Here is a 23,270-nt window from a genome sequence, read left to right on the forward strand (position 1 = left end):
GTGGATGTGTAACCGATGTGATTCTGCAATGTGTATTTGGGGTAAAAATGAGAGTTCATAACCCACTTGAATCTAATGTATGAAATATGATATGTCAAGAGCTTTGTAATGTTTTGAACAACCAATAAAAAAAAAGAAATCTTAGTTCCCTCTGGTGCATTGGACTCTCTCAGAAAAACCACACAGAGGGTCTTATACAGAGAAAACATTCGGGAAGGACCTATCTGATATCTACTATATGCCAACTACTATCCAAGGAACTATTACTGTGGTCCCTTGTAGCCACTGTGGTGTTTGTAGAATGCTTTCCGGCACTTTTGGGGACAGAACCTTGCTAGGACTGAGAGCCCCTAAGCCTGGGATCCTGCTTCTCTGGGTGCCACAGCTGCTCCCTTCTCAGCTTAGCCACCCCTAGAGGTGTTGCAAGAAAGAAAGGTGCAGTTCTCCATGGCTTGGAAAAGGTACAGCCCTTGCTCTTTTTCTAAAGTCCTGAACAATTTCCTTGTGCCCTTGGCTCTCACCATTTCTGCTTCTCTTTTACTTGCTTAGAGGCCCAATGTTTATCTTTCTTCTCAACACACAACAAAAGTCACTCTTTGAAATAAAACCTTGGAAGAAAAATTGTCTTCAGGAGCATTTGACACCAAAACCTCTGAAGTAAGGGAGCACAAAGACTTGTTTACCTTTCTGGAACCTGGAGTGAGCAAGCAGAAGGAGAGCAAAATTCAGATAAATATCTCAATAGAGTCTCCTGCATTATGTTCAACACATGTACTTAACAAAAGCAATGTTCTCTATCCCTTTAAGTATATTTGGAATGCCATTCCCTATTTGTATTGTCTTATACATATTTGGTGTCTGTTTTATTATTTTCCATGGAGTTAACTTTTGCAGTGAACAAATCCAGCCCACTGTTCACCTCTTAATTCTTACCTTGCAGCAGGTAGAGGGGAGAGGCCTGAATTTTTTTCTCCATGACTTAGAGTATAGTAGTGGACGTTTGTTTCATAGATAAAATGATAATTTACAACCTGCACTCCCAAGGGAAATAGAAAAGAGAGAAGGAGGGGGAGACCAATGTGCAGGGCCCAAGGGTTTGCTCCCTCATCCCCATTTCAATTACACCAGTTATGCTATTTCTTCTTTTATATATTCAATTCCACACCAATTTTTATTTTTTTTTAAATTTTTTAAAATATTTATTTATTTATTAGTTATTGGCGGACACAACATCTTTGTTTGTATGTGGTGCTGGAGGATCAAACCCGGGCCGCACGCATGCCAGGCGAGCGCGCTACCGCTTGAGCCACATCCCCAGCCCCAATTTTTATTTTAATGAAAGATTCCATTGTTATTAAAAAATTGGAAATCATTGAAGAATATGCACTGCTACATACCTACAACATTTGAATTTTCCTTAGTGTTTTCCATGATAGGTCTTCCTTTTTCAATATTATAATTCTATGATACAGAAATAAACTTCCTTGCTAAAATACTCTGTTGTTAATAATCACATTTGAAGACCCCCCCCCAAATGATAGCCTAACTTTAGGGATAATATTGTATGATTTGTTCAGAATTTCAGTTCATTTTCTGATTACTAGGATATCCATTGAGGGCAGTAGATAAGAATCTTGCTACTTACTATGCTGCAATTGTGAGCGCTTACTGGTGCCATCACCAAGACTGATTCTTCAGGATACAGAAAAATGTAGTTCAAAGAAGACAATAAGTAGCTCCCACTTAAGTACTGAAACATGTTTATGTTTAATCAGAATTTTAAAAATTAATTCTTTATTGATATTATCTTAAGGTTATATTGATCAACACATACATTTATTTTAACCAGTGGTTCTTTTAAAGGCTCCAATAACAGATTGTTCAGCTTTAATAAATTATATTTAGAAGGCATTAGAATTTTCTCAGACAATAATACCTAAAAATAATTTTAGATGGTTAACTATTAAGTCTAGCTAAATAACACGTATGCTAATGTTCACTGAAATTAAAAATTACATGAGACAAGCTTGAATTGAGTGTTCCTATTAAGTATTTTATAACTAGAATATTATATTTTTGCTTGCTAAAAACATACTTGAGCAAAATTATTTCAGTGTCAGACATTTTTAGTTACCTACAGTTCTACAGCTTTCAGAACAGAAAGTTCCTGTTTTTATATCTGACTCTGGTACTATTGTTCTAGAATATGGACTTAAGAATATATGGTATCTCGTGCAAAGTAAGCATTACAATTTTATTTCTCTTCCATTAGTAGCGAATACTAAAATTAGAGTATTCAAGTTTAGAGATGGCTTTCTCATTAGAAAATTCCGTGCGGTCAATGCGAGAACTAGGACTCCCAATTTTGCTCAGCCAGGACTTCCTACAAAAAAACAAAAACAAAAACAAGAGTAATTAGCATATAAAATATATGTGGATCAATTAAAATGATCCCACATTAAGTATTAATGGGAGTTCACACTTACTAAGTAACTTTTGCATATAATGTAATATATAAATTTGTTTACATTTTGTATATTATTCTAAGAATACCACAGAGCATAATATATAATTAAACATAGATGAAGAAAAGCTAATAATGTATTATCAAGATGAATTCCTGATTATTTCATATTAAAGTTATTTTCCCTCTCTTAAAACACTCTAAAGTCACTATTATCTAGCTCTTATACACAAAAAGATCAAAATATTTTTAGAAAGAGGTTAAGTAATAAAGCAATTCACCATTACCTAGCACTATACGTATATATACATGTACGTGTACATATGTGTGTGGCTCTGTGTGTGTATGTGTGTGTGTGTATGTATGCATATGTATGTGTATGTATGTTGAGACAATTACTGAACAAATAAATAATAAATATGATTTTCCAAAATCATTAAAATTAAATTAGATTTTTTTACCTATTCAAATACTGTATTTCCTGTGTATCTTAGTAAAGTGACTGCATTAAAGAACAAGCTAAATTTTCTGAAAACATTTTTTTGCTTTTTCAGAGCAATGGATTAATCCTAATTTATTAGTGTATCCATGTGTTTAATTTATGCGTTTGAGTACTCACCTGAGATGTTTTACATATAATTCATACCCATCATATATTGCTAACACCTCAGGCAATACTGTTGTGGATTTTCCAGAATCCTTTTACCTATTAATAATGACTTGGGATGATAGATTTAGTGGATACTTTGGGTTAATAATAGGAGGCTGTTTGTTTTATCAAAGTGATGGCTTTTAGGCTAGCTGCTGTTGTAGAAACATCCTGTGAGTTTCCTCCTATCCCCCAAATTATTTCAGACTGTGAAGCCAGGGCTGTATCCTTCTATGCAATAATCTCTTATGACCTTGGATTAGAAATATATTCTGGGCCAAAGCTTTCTGATCTGTTGAAAATTACTCTTAATCAGGCTAGAGAAGAATTCGAATGATTCAAATTGTCATTGTGCTTCTTCAATCCTTTTTTGGCTCTTATTTGTGACTGTTCTAGGGTGAAGTTAATTTTGACTTTTCCTCTCTTTGGAAACCATCAACACAGTAACACATTTCATTCTTTAACTCATTTAGTTGAAAACTTAAAAATGGAAATTTCATTTGTTGAACAATAACATTCAGTTGTTATGAAAAAGAGCTTATGGCTTCAATTGTACTAGTCAAATCTTGAAAGCTTGCAGAAAACAAAAGGCAGAAATAATAAGGAGAGCTAACATTTAATGAGCACTAACTGTTTGCTCAGCACTATGTTAAGTGCTTTATGTGTGTTATTTCTTTTATTCCACAAAAGTCACAATCAATTGCTCAGGTGAACGAGGAGGAAAGAAAGAACATAAGAAATAATTGCTTAGGGTGAGCAGTGGTGGTAAGAAGTGGTCAGATTCTGAATGTACTTTGAAGGTATAGTGAGTAGATTTGCTGACAGATTGGATGTGGGTGTGGGAAAGGGAGAGGCGTGAAGGATGACACCGGAGTTTTTGGTTTGAGTAACTAGTTGGAGAGAGTTGTCATTTACTGAAGTGGAGAGACTGTGAGAGGAGCAGACTGTGGGAGAAGATCAGAAATCCAGTTTTGGGGACATTAAGCTTGAGATGTCTATTAAACATCCAAATGAGATATTGAGTCGGCAGTTGGATCTGTGAATCTGGTTAGAGGAAATTAAGAATTTGTCAGCAAAGAGATTTGTATTAGAAACCAAGAGAATGGCTAGGATCATCAAGAAAATGAATACAGATAGAAAAGAGAAGAGGTCCTATGACCCACTTTGGGTCCTCTAATGTTAAGAAGGCAAGAAACTGAGGAAAAACCAGCACAGGAGGAGGAACATCATTCAGTGAGGTCTGAGAAGAACTGGAGGAGTGCAGTATCCTGGGAGCCAAATAGAGCCCCAGGGAGCAAAAATAAATCAATCAGGCCAATGCTGCTGGCAGATAAGTGAGAAGAGAACTCAACCATTACATTTAGCAAAGTGGAGCTCACTGGTGACCTTGACAAAAGCAGTTTTGGTGGAATAAAAGCCATATTTAAGTAGGCTCAAGACAGAATGAGAGGAGAGGAATTGGAGCAGCAAATCTAAGACTAGGACTAGTGGGAACTTCAATGACTAATCCATCTGAGCTGGTAACTCAGTGTACTGAATTAATGAGAGACTTGACTATCTACTGTATCTGGTCCTCAACACCAAGAACTTATTCACTGGCTAACTGTATGGCCAAGGAGGAATCTGTGTTACACATAGGAACAGAATAGTTGTGGCATTGGGAGGTTTAGCTCCATTTACACTGTGGGGAGGATGACCACTTCGTATCATGGCTCCACACTTACCACCCCCGCTACTAGGGACCACCTTCCTGGACTTGCCTACTCATCTGGGAATATTCTGGTTACCTGTCTCATAACCTGAGACCTCACTCTTCATGTGCTGCTCTTACAGTCAGCCCTTGACAAGAATGGCTCAGGTCTGGAGATAGAGGAACTAAGTTTATCTAGTAAAAGAAAATAACTAGTTGGGAAAACAATCCCACAAATGTATGTCTTATTAATGAGAACTGATTGGGAAAGAGAACCACATAAACAATCCGTACCAGTTAATCCATTCACTAAACATTTATGTATCACTTTTTGCAAGGGCCATTCCAGGTACTGAAGGGCTTACATGAATATTTAAAGTGGATTTCCTTCCCTCAATAAGTTTCAGTCTAATAGATGAGTTTGGAAAATAAAAATAACTAGAATGTAAGGCAGAATATGTTGTACAATGTGCTTTATATAAAGGAAGAGAAGAATTAGAGGGCTTGGCATTAGTCAAAGGCATTAAAATACATCTTTGTGATAGCAATGGGATTTGAACTAAGTTCTGAAGAAAATATTAGTGAATTTTGCAAGCCCTAGAACAAGGAATGCCAATTTACGCATGACAGAAACAAAGAGGCATAGGGAAAATATCAATACCATTAACTAATGACAAACAAAATTGTTGAATGACCAAAAGAAACCCACAAAGCCAAAATCAGCAGCAAACTGGAAAACGTATTACAATTTTCTTATTATACAAAGAGTAATTAAAAATTGATATACACACACATACAAATCAATTTACAAGATGGTCATACAATATAAAATGGGCAAAGAACATTGGCAGATGAAAGGGAAAGAAATATAAATAGCCAATATGTATTTGAAAATATTCTCACTCTTTCTCAATTTAAAAAATACATATAAAGCAAAAATGAGACACTATCTGTTACTTTGAAATGGTAAAGATTTAAAAGTACGATGGTATCTACCAGAGCCAGGGTATGGGAAAAGAGGCACTTCTCATTGTTGATGGAAATACAAATTTGTGCAGTTTTTTAAAGCCCAGCTTGGTACCACCTAACAAACTATTAAATGCCCCTATTACACAGACACACTGGAAAGGACCCTGGGATGCAGACTCTGAGATAGAGATTAGCATAGAGGAAGATAATTAGGGAAGGCTGTAGAGTTTAACAATTTGCAAGAGGTAAGGAAAGGAGACAGGACTGGGCTGAGGGAGTCACCAGGCAGTGATACAGTCTCAATGAAGACCTTGGTCAATTTGTGAGAAGCTCTGAAGCTTTAGAATTGTCCCAAATAAAGGTTTAAGGGCTGGATCTTTATTTCCTAAATGAACCACTCATTAGAGGAGTGCTGCCCAGAGAAGGAGGTGTGACCAACAGCAAGATGACTGTCTTCTGTTGCGGCAATTGCTGGTGAGGGCTGCTGGCTGAGGGCATCTGGGTGAATGAGTCTTTCAGTCCTGAAGGGGAAGTGGCCCATGGTATTCACTACACATACTCTCATATGTGGGCAAAGGGAGTGAATTAAGCATGCAAGACAAGGGAGTGACAATTGGTGGGACAAGGTCCAGGACAAGTTGGATGAAACAGGATCAAGAGATAGTTACATTCATTATATTTAGACAACAAAGAGGAAAAATCTCCTCTGTCTAGAAGAGAAGACAACGGGTAGAAAAATTTGAAGGGCAATTTGTATATGAACAAACATCTATATGAGATAGCATTCATTTTCTCAGTAATGTAGGAGGCAAGGTAATTTACTGAGAATAAGGGAGGTGGAGGTAGAGTTCAGGGATTAAATAAGTGAAAAAGATGTAATAATTCGTATGGGAGTTAACAAATGTTAACTGAAAGGAAAGCAACACTAAAGAGCAATGAGGGCCCTTTTACGTTAGACTTGTGTCTCCTTAGACCTCAGTTCTGCAAGGCTGGTCAAAACCAGGGGAGCCAGGGGCCAATGCCTGGGCCAGAGGTTTCTCAATAAGGACAATCCCTCTGAGAGTAGATTTAACAATTCAGTTAGATGCTTCCTGGACTGAATGATGAAATATGAGACTCCTCCACCCGCAATCTGCAATGGACCTTTATCTTGGCTGTCTTCTGAGTTGTGGTTTTAGGCTTACAAGGGTGAGCTAAATAACCCATTTCACTGGGAAGCCTCTGAGTTTGGTATCTTAACATTTTTTCTTTGACTGGTCAGATTCTTGAGGGAATTCACATCAGATTTCCTGCCTGAAGGATAAAAATCTGGCAATGTATTTTCTGGGAATCTGGGAATGTTAAGGCGTGCTATAGTTTGGATCTTAATTGTCCCCAAAGGTCCATGCATTTAAAGCTTGGCCCGGGTGGGGGGTGCTAGGAGCCACAGCAAAAGTATTATAATACATGGCACCTTTGTTTTAGGTGACTGCCAGCTAGCCATTGAGATGATATGAGTATGTTAAGATTTACATTCATATGGAAATTGGACTCCTGCTGTTCACCTCGGCCTGTTACGGGACTCCTGGAGAGTTCCCATTGGTTGAGGAAGGATGGTAGGAGGGTATTTCCGGGGGAAGTGGGGGGCGGTTCCGGTAGACACACGTGTGTGGACCGGCTCACTAGCGGGATGCACACGGACCACTGGTGGCCTTTTTAAAAATAAAACTTTGTTTCTACTCCAACGGCTTGTGTTTCTGTGCCCAGCCGGGTTGTGGCGTGGGGGGGGGGGCGGCGGCGGCGGGGGGGGGGGGGGGCGGCGGCGGGGTGGCACTATGGGAGGAAGTAGAACTTTTAGGAGGCGGCAGGGCCTAGTGTGATGTCTTTAGGTCATTTAGAGTGTGCTCTTGAAAGTATTGTGAGACTCCTGTCTCTTCCTCTCTTTTGCTTTCTAACTATGAAATGAATGATCCAATACATACTCCTGCCATAATGTGCTGCCTCCCAACAGGCCCAAAAATAACTTGGTGAATCAATCATAGAGTAAAACATCCAAAACCATGAATTAAGTTTATAAATTCTCTTTATAAACTGATTATCTCAGGTATTGCATTACAATGCTGACTAATATAAGATCTTAATATTCAGTGACTCCTTTTCACTGACTTCCTGTTTTCAGCAGTATGTCTTTCTCAGATATGCCCATAAAACCCACTCTGGAGAATGAAACTCTGATTTCTGCCTGGGTTGCTTTGCTGCTATTAAATAGATTTGCAATCAGCCCTCTTTTAGCCCCAACTTTGTGCTCAATGTCCTGAGCCTTAGAGGGTTTTCTCTATGTTACCTGGGCTATTTCTTAGCTTTCCTCACTATAGGCTTACAACTCGGGTCTGCACTACCTCCTGTTCAACTGCTTTCTAGTTCCCAGAGTTTTGTTGCTGTAACTTTCTCTCCCATTCTTTGTCCTTTTTAAGTGTTCAAGCCTCTTAAAAATCTTTTTTTATTGGTAAGTAGAGTTTTGAGGGAGGCAGAGGTAAATGCAAATATTATATCTTGATTTTATCATAATATCTTTAGTCCATCTGGAATTATGTGATTGCGTTGTATTAAAAAGATGCCTTAATCCTGAATGGTGAGATGTCTGACCTAGCATCTTCACTTAATAACTTATATTTTCCTAGATTGTTCAAATGCAGCTCTTCTCATATTCTAAATTTGTGTATATGCCTCGACTTTTTTCTAGACATTCTACTTGGCTCCATTGATCTTTGGTTGATCTTTGAGCCAGTACCAGGCTATTTAATTATTAGGGCTTTAAATAAATCTTAAATTTCCATCAGTTCCTACGTTTCTACCTCATTATTCTTCAGTTTTTAAAAGTCCTTGTTTATCCCATATAGTCTACTAGATCTTAGCACAATTTTATCCAATCCCTTCATGTCCTCTTTTAAATCTAAAAGTAATTCAGAGAGAACTGACATACTAATAACATTTAATCTTGTCATCAACAACAAAAATTTTCTCTATGTTTTTTACATCTTTAAGTTCATTTCTAAAATTTTGTGGTCTTTCATAATTCAGGTCCTGTACATTTCTTGACAAAATTTTGCTTAGTTATGTTCTCTTTTTCTTGCTGTTTTGAACAAGTCTTTTCTTAGTCGTTATGTTTTTAAACTACTATACAAGTAATGTAATTATATTGTTATAATCAATTGTCTCACTGAACTTCATCAGTAGTACAATAGTTTTCTTGGGGGTTCTTATAATTTCACCTAGGAACCATCCCATGTATTTTTCCTGAGTTAATTCTGTTAGTCACTTTTATCACATCAACTGAATAATTTCAAATTGCTCCTTTATGTTACTAGGCTGTTTAGCCATGTTTTCCAACTTACCTGTCTGGCAGGGAATTGCTACAATAACTCCGTAGAGAGAAGGAACATGGAGAGGGCTCACCCCAGCCATAAGGCAAGCACAAGCATGATGTGCCGCTCTGGCTCCTGCATATTTGACCTATTAGTTTAGTAGAGTTGATAAATATTGAATGGATGGTTGGATGGATGGATGAATTATAGGTGCTTGAAAGAGGCTGAAGTCTCACATTTCTGCTATTAATCTGAATCTGTTTGTGATCATATATCTTGCAGGTAATTCTATTTAAGACACATAATCCACTGATCAACTCTTTTTTTTTTTTCAAAGAAGGTTTAGCTAGTAAAATCCAAAGAATAAAAATTTAAATTAGAAAAGTCTGTTGACAGAAGTCGTGTTACTTGGTAGCCATGTATCTCTCCCTTTACTGTAATAGATCTTAAAGGTCTTACATAGACATTTTAAAAATGAAACTAAATTTTGCAAAGTCTTTACCCAAATCATGTTGTCTTTTAACAATTATAAAGTAACAATATAAGAAAGTATTTCATTATGGATACATTCCTTATAGGTCTAATGAGGATTATACACAGTTGTAAAAAGAATTTTGTATGGAATGGGCAAGGGCGACAATCTTGCACATTTTACTTTTAAGTATCCTTTGGGCTATCTTTGCATTACAAATTAAAAAAAAATGCTTGCTGATTAATGTTAAATGCCTAAGGAGAAATCAATTTATTTAATAAATTAACTGTGTAGTTTTTTTTTTTTTTTTTTTTTGTACCTATTTAAGCAGTCACCAACTATTGGTCTCCTCAGGGTTTCTACAAATTCTAATTCTTTGGGGCAGATGGGACATATTTAGCCATCAAATACAGTAAGTGCCACACATGTATGGTCTTGGCAGGCAGCAGAGAGGCCAGCTGTGGCCTTCTAAAATGCACTTAGGTTGCTGGCCTCCCAGGGGCCCTTCTCGACTGCCTCTATGTTAGAAGGGCCCCACCTCCACATGGTTGTAGCATCATGGCAATTATCACATTCTGCAAATTGCTGTTTATGTAATTGCTTCTGTGTTCATTACGCACCTCCCTCACATTAGGATGCAAATTCTAGGAAGGCAGGGCCAGAGTCTTTTACTTCCATCAGGGGAAGAGCGCTTGCCTAGTGTGTGAGAGCCCTGGATTTGATGCCAGCACTTCCACCCCACCCCCCAGAAAAACCCTCACTATTAGATCCCTAATATCTAACGCAATGCCTAGTGAGAGGGGCTAGTCAACAAGTACGTGCTGAATGAATGATCCTCTGCCACCTGTGTGACTTCTTCAGGTCTACAGTTTCCATGCGTGGGTGGAAGGGCATTTCTAGGGCCCCACATCATCCACATTCGAAAAGGAATCCTGAGCATGGTTGTTTATCTTTTTTTTTTCACTAAATTACTTAATTAATTATTGGAATTAAGAGAAAAATCATGTGAGTACAGAGAGTTCAATATCTTCTTCTTCTTTTTTTTTTTTTTTGAATACTAGGATTGAATCCAGCGATGCTCTACCATTAAGCTACATCCTCAACCCTCATGTTTTTCATTTTTTATTTTGTTAGAGAGTTTTGCTAAAATGCCAAGGCTGGTCTTGAACTTGCAATCCTCCTGCCTCAGCTGGGATTACTGACAGGCACCACCATGCCTGGCTTGTTTGTTGTTTTTTTTTTTTCCAGATTTTTTTAAAAAAAATTTATCAGTGTCATTTTTTCCACATCTTCATACATGTATTTTGTAGAATGATGAGGGTCTCCTTTCACCTTCCATGCTATTGCCCTTCTTCCTCCCTTTCTCTCCCACCACTATTCCCTATCTAGAGGTAATCTTCCTCCCTTGCTGTCCCTCCCAACCCCATTTTGAGTCCTCCCCCTTATATCAGAGAAGACATTCGGCATTTGTTTTTTGGGGATTGGCTAACTTCACTTAGCATAATCTTCTCTAATGCCATCCATTTCCCTGCAAATGCCATGATCTTACTCTTTTTTATTGCTGAGTAGTATTCCATTGTGTATAATGCCACATTTTTTCATCAATTCATCCACTGAAGGACATCTAGGTTGGCTCCACAGTTTAGCTATTGTGAATTGTGCTGCTATAAACATTGATGTGGCTGTGTCCCTGTAGTATGCTGTTTTTAGGTCCTTTGGGTATAGTCCAAGAAGAGGAATAGCTGGGTCAAATGGTGGTTCCATTCCCAGTTTTCCAAGGAATCTTCATACTGCTTTCCTTGATTTTATCTGACACAAAACAAAGCTCTTACTTTTAAAACACTCTCTGCAAGTTAAAAAAAAAATCACTCTTATTAGACCAGAAAACTTTGCAAGTGCTAAAAGAAAACAGGGTCAACTCTCCAATACATAGGAGCAATCAATATACTTTCTCAGTAGGACCCCTAAAGCTCTGAAAATAATGCCAAGAGTTAATAAATGGATGGCGTCAAATTTTTAAAGATGGGGCTGGGAATGTGGCTGTGTGGTAGAGTGCTTGCCTACCATGAGTGACGCACTGGGTTCGATTCTCAGCACCACATATAAATAAACAAAACAAACGTCCATTGATAACTAAAAAATTAAAAAAAAATTTGTAAAGCTTCTGCACAGCAAAGGAAACAATTAAGGACATGAAAAGAGAACCCAATGAATGGGAGAAAATTTTTTCCAGCTACTCTTCCAACAAAAATTAATATCCAGAATATATAAAGAGCTTTAAAAAACTTAATGCCCAAAACCCAAATAACCCAACCAATACATGGGCAAATGATCTCAATAGACACATCTCAAAAGAAGAATTACAAGAAGAATTATAAAAAAGTTCAACATCTTTAAAAATTAAGGAAATGCATATCAAAACCACACTGAGATTTTAATTCACTCCAGTTACAATGGCAGTCATCAAGAATACAAATATTAATAAATGCTGGAGAAGACATGTACATGGGGTGGGGGAAAACTTACACACTGTTGGTGGGGTTATAAATTAGTATGGAATTCAGTATGGAAATCAGTATGGAAGTTCCTCAAATGACAAGGAATGGAATCACTGTATGACCCAACTATGAGTCCCAATATTTTTCCAAAAGAATTTAAGTCCGCATACTATAGTGATACCTGCCTAACCATGTTTATAACAGCATAATTCACAATAGCCAAATTATGTCTCTCAGCAGATGAATGGATAAAGAAAATGTGATATAGATACACAATGGAGATTTATTCAGCCAGAAAGAAGAATAAAATTAGGTCATTTGCAGGAAAATGAACGGAACACGAGAGTAGTGTGTTGAGTGAATAGGCCAATTCAGAAACTTGAGGATCATATGTTTTCTCTCATCTGTGGAAGATAAAGAGAGAAAAGGGGAAAAAAGGGATGATCTCATGAAATTAGAAGGGAATACTGTAGAGTTGAGGAAAGGGGGTCAGGGAGGGAGTAGAGAAGGGCAATGGGAGGTACTGGGGAATGAAACTGACCAAATTATATTATGTGTGTGTACAAATATATAACACTGAATCCCAGTACTGTGTATAATTATAATGCACCAATAAAAAGAAATTAAACAATAAAATTCAAAGAAAAATAGTTGCTCTTATTCCAGAAAATAATAAAATATATTACTTATGGTAGTCCCCTATGAAATAACAGAAGTAATATGCATATTCATCCTCTCAGAGGATGCTGGAGAACTATGGATTTGATGAATAAACCGAATATAAACATGTGAACTAAGCTGATTCATGGAATTGGTCCATATATTTTTGCCAGACCCTACCCCCGCCCCCCGTTTTAGTGTATGTCTTGTGGTTTTGATTTTACTCATGATATAAATAAACTTGGCAACTGGCTTCACTCAGTGTTTAGAGTGATTGTTATGACAGCACAGGAGGACCAAGTCCATCCTGCACGCCTGTCACATGACATGCCACCATCTTCTGTCAAATCCAGCACACTGTTGGACATGCTCAGATATATTGGGTAAAAATTCTTGGACTTTTTTTTCTAATTTTCTCAAATATGTACAAATACTTACTATTGCATGTATTATATTAATCCAGGATTTTCAAGCTTTCTAAAAAGAATCTCTTCCCCCCCCCCCTTACAACACAATCTTGCACAAAAGCTTAATGTTTATAGCGGGGTAAGTGATATTCTCTAAAGCCAGGGAATATTTGTGTGTATGTGCATGTGTGTGTGTATGTGTGCATGCATGCAGACACCCCTTCTAGCACAGATTTCTTTCTCTTCCAGCTACAACCCAAGCACCTTTGAGGAGTCCCATGGGCCCTGAGAAGCTCAGATTGAAAACTGTCCTATTAACCTACCATTGAGCAAAGATGTGGGAGAGTCGAATGTATGGGGAATTTATCAAATATAGAAATAGAAATCAACATAGGACTGTCTTTTCTATAATTCAAGTCAATATTTCCTGAAGAATGTAGTAAAGCTCCTGGGGTGATATAAAAAAAAATCCATTTAACCAATATCCTTGTCTGAAACAAAGAGGTGAAACTAAAGCACTAGAAAGCCAACACTATCAATAATTCATAGCAGTTCTATTTCCTGGGACTAAAGTGGGGCATCATAATCCTTTCAGATCTCTCTGTAGCACCAGTATAAAACCTAGACCATAGTAAGAAAGCAGACAGAGGATAAGACAGCTAATGAATTAAAAGCCAATGTGGTGCATGTTGGAAAATATTGAGTTGCCTGTCCATTACCAGCTTTTAAACTAGCATTAATAATGGAAAGACAGTATGTAACATTGTGCTATTTTCCTTTCTTAAACAAGTTTCTTTATTCAGTTACATATGGACAAATAATAAGGGAGACTTTTATCAAAACAAGTGTTTCAATGATATTTTGATACAATGTCTAAAATATTTGTCAGACATGTAGCCCATGATGAGTGAAGGGATCAGTGATTATCCGGGAACTCCAGGACATGCATAATTAACCTGAGACCAGATTCCTCATCTTTAAAAAGAGGGTATTATTGCTGATCCCACTGAGCTATTGAAAGGATTAAAGGGAAAATTTGTAGGTCATAAGAAGTGGTCAGACCATTTCTTTTTAAAAATAATGTGTTCTTTTTAGATATATGTGACAGTAGAATGTATTTTGACATATTTACAAGGTCATAGTTATTAAGAGGCTGTTCTCAAAGTCTCCACTCATTGCCACTCATGGTTTCTGGCAAGATGATAAACTAACAGGGGCTGCTCACAGCGTGAAGATGAGACAGAGTTAGATGAATCTGAGGAAATTACATACATGGAGTATAACATTCTAAATAGGATCCCATTCTTATGTCGAACATGATGTGGAGTTACACTGCTTGTGTATTAATATATGAACATAGGAAAGTTATATTCAATTCATTCTACTGTCTTTCCTATTCCCATTCCCCTTCCTTTCTTTTCATCCCCCTTTCTCTAATACAATGAACTTCTGTTGCTCCCTCCCTCATCACCCTTATTGTGTGTTAGCATCTGCATATCAGAGAGAACATTCAACCTTTGGTTTTTTGGGATTGGCTTATCTCATTTAGTATGATAGTCTCCAGTTTACCAGCAAATACCACAATTTCATTCTTCTTTATGGCTGAGTAATAGTCCATTGTGTATACACACTACATTTTCTTTACCCATTCATCTGTTGAAAGGCACTTAGAATGGTTCCATAGCTTAGCTATTGTGAAATTAGCTGTTATAAACATTGATATGACCATGTCACTATAGTCTGAGGATTTTAAGTTCTTTGGGTATATACTGAGGAGTGGGATAGCTGGGTTAAGTGGTGGTTTCATTCCAAGTTTTCTGATGAATCTCCACTGTTTTCCAGAGTGTTTGCACCAACTTGCAATCCCACCAGCAATGTATGAGTGTACCTTTTCCCCAACATCCTCTCCAAAATTTATTGTCACTTGTATTTCTTGATAATTGCCATTATGGTCAGACTATTGCTTGTGACCTAATGCAATCTGTCACACAATGGGCCCTTAATAACCATTATTAAATTTGTAATTGTTCTCTGCCTTTGCCATACATAAAACTCTGACCTTCAGAGTCACACACTTCCGGTGCAATTCCATTGGCAAGCCCTTTTGGTCTAGGCAGAGGTGCTTCTTGGCCGTGGGAAATGAGACGCCATTCAACCTCCTCAGTTGGGTGAGAGCCTGGAAGAATTACCCAGGCTCCAGGATTCTGAGAATCAGTTTGAATGGAACGGCCTGGCAGCAAAGAAGGTAGAACAAGGGGGTTCATGACTATAACCTCTAGTTCCCTTGACACACCACAGCTTCCAGGTCCATAAAATGAGATAGATGCTCCCATTTCTCTTTTATTTAGTGGAAAGAAAATAGGTGCTAGTAGAATGTGTGTGTATATATACATACATGTGTGTAAATATGTGTGCATGTATATACATACCTGTGTATATATATATATACTTAGATATAATCAGGAATGTTGGTACAACTTATTAGTAGTAGAATTCTGGAATCATTATGCTTGATTATGAATTCAGCTACCACTTTTTATTTGGTCATATTGAGCAAGTTTTTTAAATTCTCAGTGCCTGTCTGTAAAACGGAGTGTATATTGCCTATCTCAAAGAGTTGGCTTAAGGATAAAATGAGATAATCTTATAAAGTGATTAACACAACATCTAGAAAGGAGTAAACACTTTTTAGCTACAATTTTAGTTATTGTATCAGCCAGGGTGCAGGTAGTGAAAATCACCTTAGCTATTTTAGAATGGAATTTAATAAAGGAAATTAAGTCCTTAAATATCCCTAGGAAGGTTAGAAGAACAGACTTAGATTGGGCCTGTTTGCACAACTTTGCTAAAAGTATAAAATGTTAAAATAGCCATTCTTATGCAAATATAAAATGACATGTATCAAAGATATTATTCAATAATTTAATTAATAAGGAAACCTGAGGTTTTAAAATCTATTTATTTGTTTATTTATTTATTGTGATGCCGGGGATCAAACCCAGGGCCTTGTGCTTGCTATGCAAATGTTCTACTACTGAGCTATATCTCTGATCCCTGTAAGATGTCAAGTCTAGTTCAAAGGAGAATTTAGACACACACATACATACACATACACACACACACACACACACACACACACACACACACCACTTGTGTGCATACATTTGTGCATTTGTGTATACAGATCTCTGTACGTATATATACTTAGATATAATTAGGAATGTTGGAATAAACTTGCTAATAGATGTAAAACTGGTTAAAATTTTATAGGGTAGCATTATTCAGGAGAGCTATAATGCAAGTCTCATGCATAATTTAAAACTTTCTAGGACTTACATTTAAAAAGTAAAAACAATAGGTAAAATTAACTTTTAAACATATTTTACTTAATCCAATATATCCACAATGTCATTTCAAGATACAATCAACAACAAAATTATTTTACATACTTTTTCATATTGAGTCTTTGAAATCCAATATGTATTTTATACTTACAATACATATCAGTTCAGACTTTTGCTACAAGTACTCAATAACTCCATGTGGCTAGCAATTCCTTTATTAGACAGTGTAGCTTTAGGTCAATAAAAAAATAATGTTTGGGGTTATTGTCTCTTCAGAACAAAAATTCATTGTATATCTATCAGAAAAAAAATTAATGTTTGTTATGGATAAGAATGATTTTCATTTCTATAGTTTGCTGCAAAAGAATTTCTATGATACAGAGTTGTAAAGTATCCCAGATAACAAGAAATCAATCAAGGGCACATATTCCTATAGAATGAGAAAATTCCTGAAAATTCCAAGAAACAATACCTGGAACTTCCCTAAAAGATACCCCCAAACTCTATGATCCAACTCCAAGCCTTGGGTAATTTTTTTTTTTCCTGATGGGCTTATTAGGGCAACTTCCAGGAATCAGGAGGCTGTCACTAAAATCTCTGCACCTAGGAACATACTACTATAGAGAACTGCAGGCAACAGGAAGCCACCACCAAACTTGTTGGCTCCAGAGCCTTGGAATGTCCACTAATATCGCCAATCACTAACTAGATTGCAGCCCCACTGCCTCTCTTTTCACCTAACTCGGGTTCAGTTTCAAAATTCACATGATTACCTCTCACTGATGAAGCTTAAGTCACATTTGAAATTCTGGCTGCAAGACAGTCAGGAATCATAGCTCCTGGTTTTCCTGGGTCTGAAGTAAAAGATGACGTGAGTTTGGAACAGAAGTTGACCAAGTCAGTAACCCATGTCTTCTGCTGCTATCACTCAGTTAAGGAGACCTGTGTGAAATTCTATGCTATGAGATTCAGAAGCATTAGAAAGATTTTTTTGCTGGTCTATGATTTTTGCTGCTGTACAATTTTGGTCTATGATTTTGGTGGTCCAATTTTGTTGGACCTGGAGTTCTCAGCTTTAGAAGGGAAGAGTCAAGTGAAGAAGTAGAGGCAGAGAAGTATGTAAGAGGATTTATCGGAGAAGAAGGAGATCACCTTGAAAGTGTGGTGTTTCAAAATTAAGAGCACAGAGGGCCCTTAAGAGGGAGAAAGGAGTCCATTTCCAAATGTTGCTGGAGTCCAAGTAAAATGTGAAGTGAAAAGTTCTTTGAGGACCTTAGCAAGATTAGCTTTAGCAAGATTAGCTTTAGCGAGATGGTGTGGGTGGAAACCTGATTAGCATAGTTTCAGGAGTGAGGGGGGGAAGCCAAGAAATGGAGAAAGCAAGAATAGATAATTCTTCTGAGCTGTCAGACTCTGGAAGGAGAGACACAGAGCAGCTTCATACATCTTGAAGGTTCTGTTCTTGGCCGGTCAAGCCAGCCTCAGTTTTGAATTCAATCTTCCAATATTTACAAGTGTCTCGTCTCCAAAGTACAATATTCGGGGAAGATTATGTGAAGGACACAGAGTCCAGGGTGTTCTCTATTCCTGATAAGTTAAAATTTACTCCTACGTGAAGCCAAATGAGAAACGAGTTGACTAGACGCCCCTATTTCGCCCCCCCCCATCCTGACCTTTCTACCTCCCTCAAAAATATTCATAAGCAAATGGAGTTTTGGGGGAGATGCCACTAGATGATGGAGCACTATTAGATAGTTTAGAGCCAAAATGAGACCCACCCAGAGCAGAAGTCCTTTTTTTTTTTTTAAGCATTTTTTTAAAGCTTGTTCCTGGCTCTGTCTTATGTCCCCACCCTTGTTTTCATCCCTTTTCACTCTTCAATGTGTACTCTCTCTTTAGAGGTTTGCATATTCTTACAAACCACTTCAAAAACTGCAGGGAACAAAGTGGGGTGTACACATATAAAAGAACTGTGAAGTTCTTTTCCCCTTGACAATACTATGGCTGGGAGGGTATTTATTTATGGAGTTTTACTTTACAACCAACTTTGCTAGAGACCTTTTCTGTTAGAGCAAGGCATGCAATGTTCTATGGTCATAAAAACACATATCAACAAGACAGCAGTCCCTGCCACTGTCATCCAGGAATTCCTGGATCAAGAGTTCACAGCAGGCAAGGGTAGTCTGGAGCTGCAGCAACTAGCTGAGGGGTGGGACCCGAGCTGCAAGTACCCACCAGCCCTCAGGCCTCCTCTCAGAGTTGCATGCACAGCTCTAAAGAGAAATTCAAGAAGCATCTCCCTGACAGTCACTTGGAATCAAAAGAACAGTTCAAAGGCAGAATGGAGAGGCAGCCAATGACACAAGAATCACTGGAAAAACAGGAGATTTGGTACATGGCAAATCAAAATAAAAGTTTAAATTTTAATGAAAAGAAGACTGTGTTTCAAAGGGAACATCTGTGACAGAGTGTATTGTGTTGCATGTTGTTCACCCTGAAAAATGGGAGTTTTCAAAATGCCTTTAGATATTTAACAAAAAAAATCAAAATAATGAAACTGTTTTTTATATGTCTCATAGATAGGAAAATGGCTTATCTTTTGTAACTTCCAGGATTAAACACACACACACACACACACACACACACACACACACACACACACATTATTCTTTTTAAATCATCATTTTCCCATAGAAGAGTGTTTTAACTGTAATCCCATGTCTGTGACTCAGCTCACTGGAGGCTCATGATAGAATAATTCCATGGTCCGGCTTCCATTCCCAAGTGCTCACCTGTGACTGGGGCTTCTATATTATAATGCTCTCAATATTTTTCAGCACTGATAAGTTAAATGCTCACCAATTTCAGTCTGTTAACAGCTTGGTGAATCTCAAATAAAAGGACATCATCATATAACCAAGTTGCCCATCTAGAGGGAGGTAGCAAAGTGGAGGAAGGAAGGTCTAGAAGTGGAAAGAGAGAAGATAAAAAGGATTTAACGGAAGAGGCTGAGAGACGTGTAATGATACCCCACAAGGGAAAATTCTACTAATTTTAATATTGTATTATAAGGTGTGCTCAATTTCCCTGATAGCATTAATAAAATGATCAAAGAAAACTTAGTAACCAGAACCAAAATGTAATTTTAACTATATTCCATCTCTTTCTTTTTAATTACTTACATAGTAGATGATTATCATAATTTAGCTTCCAAATGACTTTGAGATGAGGCATTATAAACCCCAATGCACCAGGGTGACATCTTTGCATTAAACAGAATTCAAAGTCTGGGGTCTCAGAAGTTATGACCACAAAGCTAAAGCTAGAAGGTGGGTCCTGCTGTGGAAAAATGGTATTCCATGTGTCAGGTCTAGTAAGGGCTATTTGGACCTGAGAATCATGCCATATTTGTGAGCCTCTTCTAACTATACACTATATCCAGATGTTAAGCTTCTATGGGGCGGGGGAGAAAGGAAGGAAGGTGGAAAGAAGCTAGTTAGCAGCTTCTGGTAGAATCTTATGAGACATCAATACATTGGTGGCAGAGTCATCAAAATTCTCCAGGGAAGTGACCTTAAAAGCAGTCTCAAAAAATGACAAAGTTTGGGGAACAAAGCCATGCCCATCAAATTCATAGGAAATCAGTGTACAACACAGAATACCATGTATTCATTTAATTTTTAAAAATTTATTATTATTATTTGGGGTATCGAGGACTAAACCCAGGGGTGCTTAACCACTGAGCCAAATCCCCAGGCTTTTTTTTTTTTCTTTCTCATTTTGAGACAGTGTGGGAGACCAACCTTGCAAGTGACTGAGTCAAGTCACACTCCCCGGCTGGGTGCTGAGGCGCTCAGTGACAGAAATGGGGCAAAGCTTTCCCCACTCTTCTTGGGTTTGAGGGTCCGTGTCTTGTGCATGGGTGTGTCTTGCTACAGCCCCATGGGTGAAGCTATGCTCACCTGTTCCTTTGTAATATAACCCCTTGCCCTGTTTAGGATAGAATCTTCCATGGAAGTGCCTTGTGTGTGTCCCCTTCTCTTACTGTGCCCTTGGGTGTGGCCTACCCAGGTGTTAGTCAACCTGCTGACAGTGGCCATCATGAAGACAGACTCAGCCCCTGAAACCTGACCCCTTGTCTCATTTGAATAGCTTCTCCTCAATAAAAGGGGTCAGCGCGTGCTCTCACTCTCTCTTCCTGCGGACCCTTAAGGTCAGAGGAGCCGCCACAGCGACCCCAAAGAAAAAGGTACTTGTGTCTCTTGTGTGGCTATTTTGCGCAGCCCAGTAACCCCTGAGCCTTTTAGTCTCGAGAACAGAAACCCGGCAAGATAGGGTCTCCCTAAGTTGCTGAGGGCCTCTCTAAGTTGCTGAGGCTGGCTTTGAACTTGGGATCCTCCTGCCTCAGCCTCTGGAGTTGCTGGGATTACAGGTGTGCGCCATGTATTTATTTATAATGGGCACTGTGTTTGGTGTGTGTGTATGTACATTTATATCTCAACCATTCATACAAGATTTTTCCTATTGAGGAAATGCACTAATGAAATGGAATTACATCAGATTGCTCTTTCTCTAGTCTAAGTGAAATCAGGCATAGAGATTATATAATGATAGTACTTTCTTCCTAGGAAACATAGCAGAAACGGTAAATATGGATCACCTTTTTAAAAGTGGCACCACCCACTGCTTTTCATTTTAATTACCTCAGACAAGTTTTTTTTTTCCCTAGGGAAGCTATAGAGTGGATATCATATTAGTATTGAAGGCCACAGAGCAGCCACTATATTAGTTTATATGCCACAATTTGCATATTCTATAAATATTAAAGGTCACATGGCAGCTAATTACATTAATTTTTTATTAATTTTTTATTACCTCAGACAAGTTAACGAGGCTATACAGCTGGGATATTCAGAGGTAAAAAGATTGGATTATAAGAGCCGTGACCTAATCAGCCATCCTACTTTGAATGAATTGATTGGGTGGTAACTATGGGCAGGTGGGTCACTGGGGACATGCCCTGGAAGGGTGCATCTTCCTGTCACACTTTCCCCTCCCTCTCTCTCTTTGCCTCTTGATCCCACCAGGAACTGAGCAGCTTTCCTCTCCTGGGCCCTTCCTCCACAATGCGCTGCCTCTACTTGGGCCCACAGCAATGGAGTGGTATGGACTGAGACCTCCGAAACCATGAGCCCCAAGTATTAACTTTTTGCCAGGTGTTTTGGTCACAGCAATGAAAAAGCTAACACAGTGACAGTATTAAGAGGTGGGACTTTTAGGAGATGATTAAACAGAACCTTCATGGATGGGATTCTCACTTGATAAAAGAGCTGGAGAGGTGCAAAATAGGAGGGTGAGGAAGCAGAAAGAGTCGATATAGACAGCTCTACCAAAGAGGTGTGTTGTGAGAGCAATAGCTAGAGGAGAATGTGGGTCTATAGAAAACCTTATAAAAACAATTATAGATATTGAGCATATTTGTATGCTTAGGGGAATGAGCTAATAAAAAAGGAAAAGGTGATGATATGGAAGACAGCAATAATAGCAGTAGCAATGAGGATCCAGTGTACAAACAGGGTGAGTCTGTTCCTTCCATCTCTTCTGCCCCTTCCACCATGTGAGGAAATAGCATTGGTCCCCTCCAGAGGAAGCAGTGTCAAAGAGTATACAGAAAAAAGGGACACAGAGACACACGGAGTTTGGACAAGAAAATCAGATTAGATATAAGAGAGACTAAGATTATGAGGTGAATAGACGGAGGGTAGTGAATACTCAAAAAACCAAGAGAGTTCATCTCAAGAATCACCTGGGACTGATTGGTGGTGGCTACCTGGGGCTCTGTTGAGGAGATGGGTGAAGTCCTACCAAGCTCAGTAGGAGAAAGTGCAATGATCAGTGAACTGCTTCCCAATATTCTGACCTGAATCACTCATGTAGCCGCCTTTGACCCACAAGTATATAGATGCTTTCTATAAGTCCAGCTTTGACCTTTAATTATAAAGTTATTTTTTACAATGTTCAAATCATATTATAAATACTGTTACAATATCTTCCACATATAATATGAAGATTTTTTGTTTTTATGTTAACAGAACAACATCTATATCATTTTAAATGCCTCTCAGGGCTTGCATTATATGAGTAGACCTTATCTTTGATACTTAACTTCCCATCATTGGAAATGCAAGTTGTTCCAATTGTTAAAATATGCTTAAATATGTACTTGTAAAACTCCTCCTACTAGATTATACCTACCTTATGATCTGGAAGGTACTCTGAGGTCATGGTTTAAGGAGATGGACTACTGAGTCAGAGCTAGACTTCTGGAATTCAAATGGCTACCACCGGAGTTCCTACGTGTGCAGCCTTAGGTGTTATGTAATCTATGTGTCTCAGTGTCTTCATTTGTAAAATGAGGTTAAAAATGTTTCTACATTACAGAATTGTTTGAAGGTAAAAGGAGTTAATATATGTTAATATATGTTAATATATAAATAATTAAACACAGTGCTAGGGGCATGGAAAGCACGGAATAAATGTTAGCTCGTGTTACCGAGAGAGACTTACATTTACCCACCTCTAACCTCAGTGCCCAGCCCCGGGGCTGACAAGGGCAAGGGGTTCAATGAATTACTAGATGATTGACTGACTGATTTGTATAGATCATCAGTAACAATATTAAAAGGTTATAATCCTAGTCACAGTCATAGAACTAAACTGGAAGTCTATAATCAGAACCCCGAGCCAACATACACAAAACTAATGTAGTAATC

At 38.0% G+C, this 23,270-nt stretch overlaps 1 protein-coding gene across 2 annotated transcripts in view; it reads right to left on the reverse strand.

The window, feature by feature from the left end:
• Positions 1-1,743: 1,743 nt before the first annotated feature.
• Positions 1,744-23,270, reverse strand: part of Acyp2 (acylphosphatase 2) — a 149,808-nt gene continuing 128,281 nt past the window's right edge. For both annotated transcript variants that reach the window (XM_013357166.4, XM_005322002.5), the window contains one exon: positions 1,744-2,383. In XM_013357166.4, the coding sequence (XP_013212620.2) occupies positions 2,370-2,383 (14 nt within the window). In that variant the 3' untranslated portion in view covers positions 1,744-2,369. The remainder of the gene's footprint in view (positions 2,384-23,270) is intronic.

The sequence above is a fragment of the Ictidomys tridecemlineatus genome, chromosome 12 (assembly GCF_052094955.1).
Source record: "Ictidomys tridecemlineatus isolate mIctTri1 chromosome 12, mIctTri1.hap1, whole genome shotgun sequence".
NCBI lineage: Eukaryota > Metazoa > Chordata > Mammalia > Rodentia > Sciuridae > Ictidomys > Ictidomys tridecemlineatus.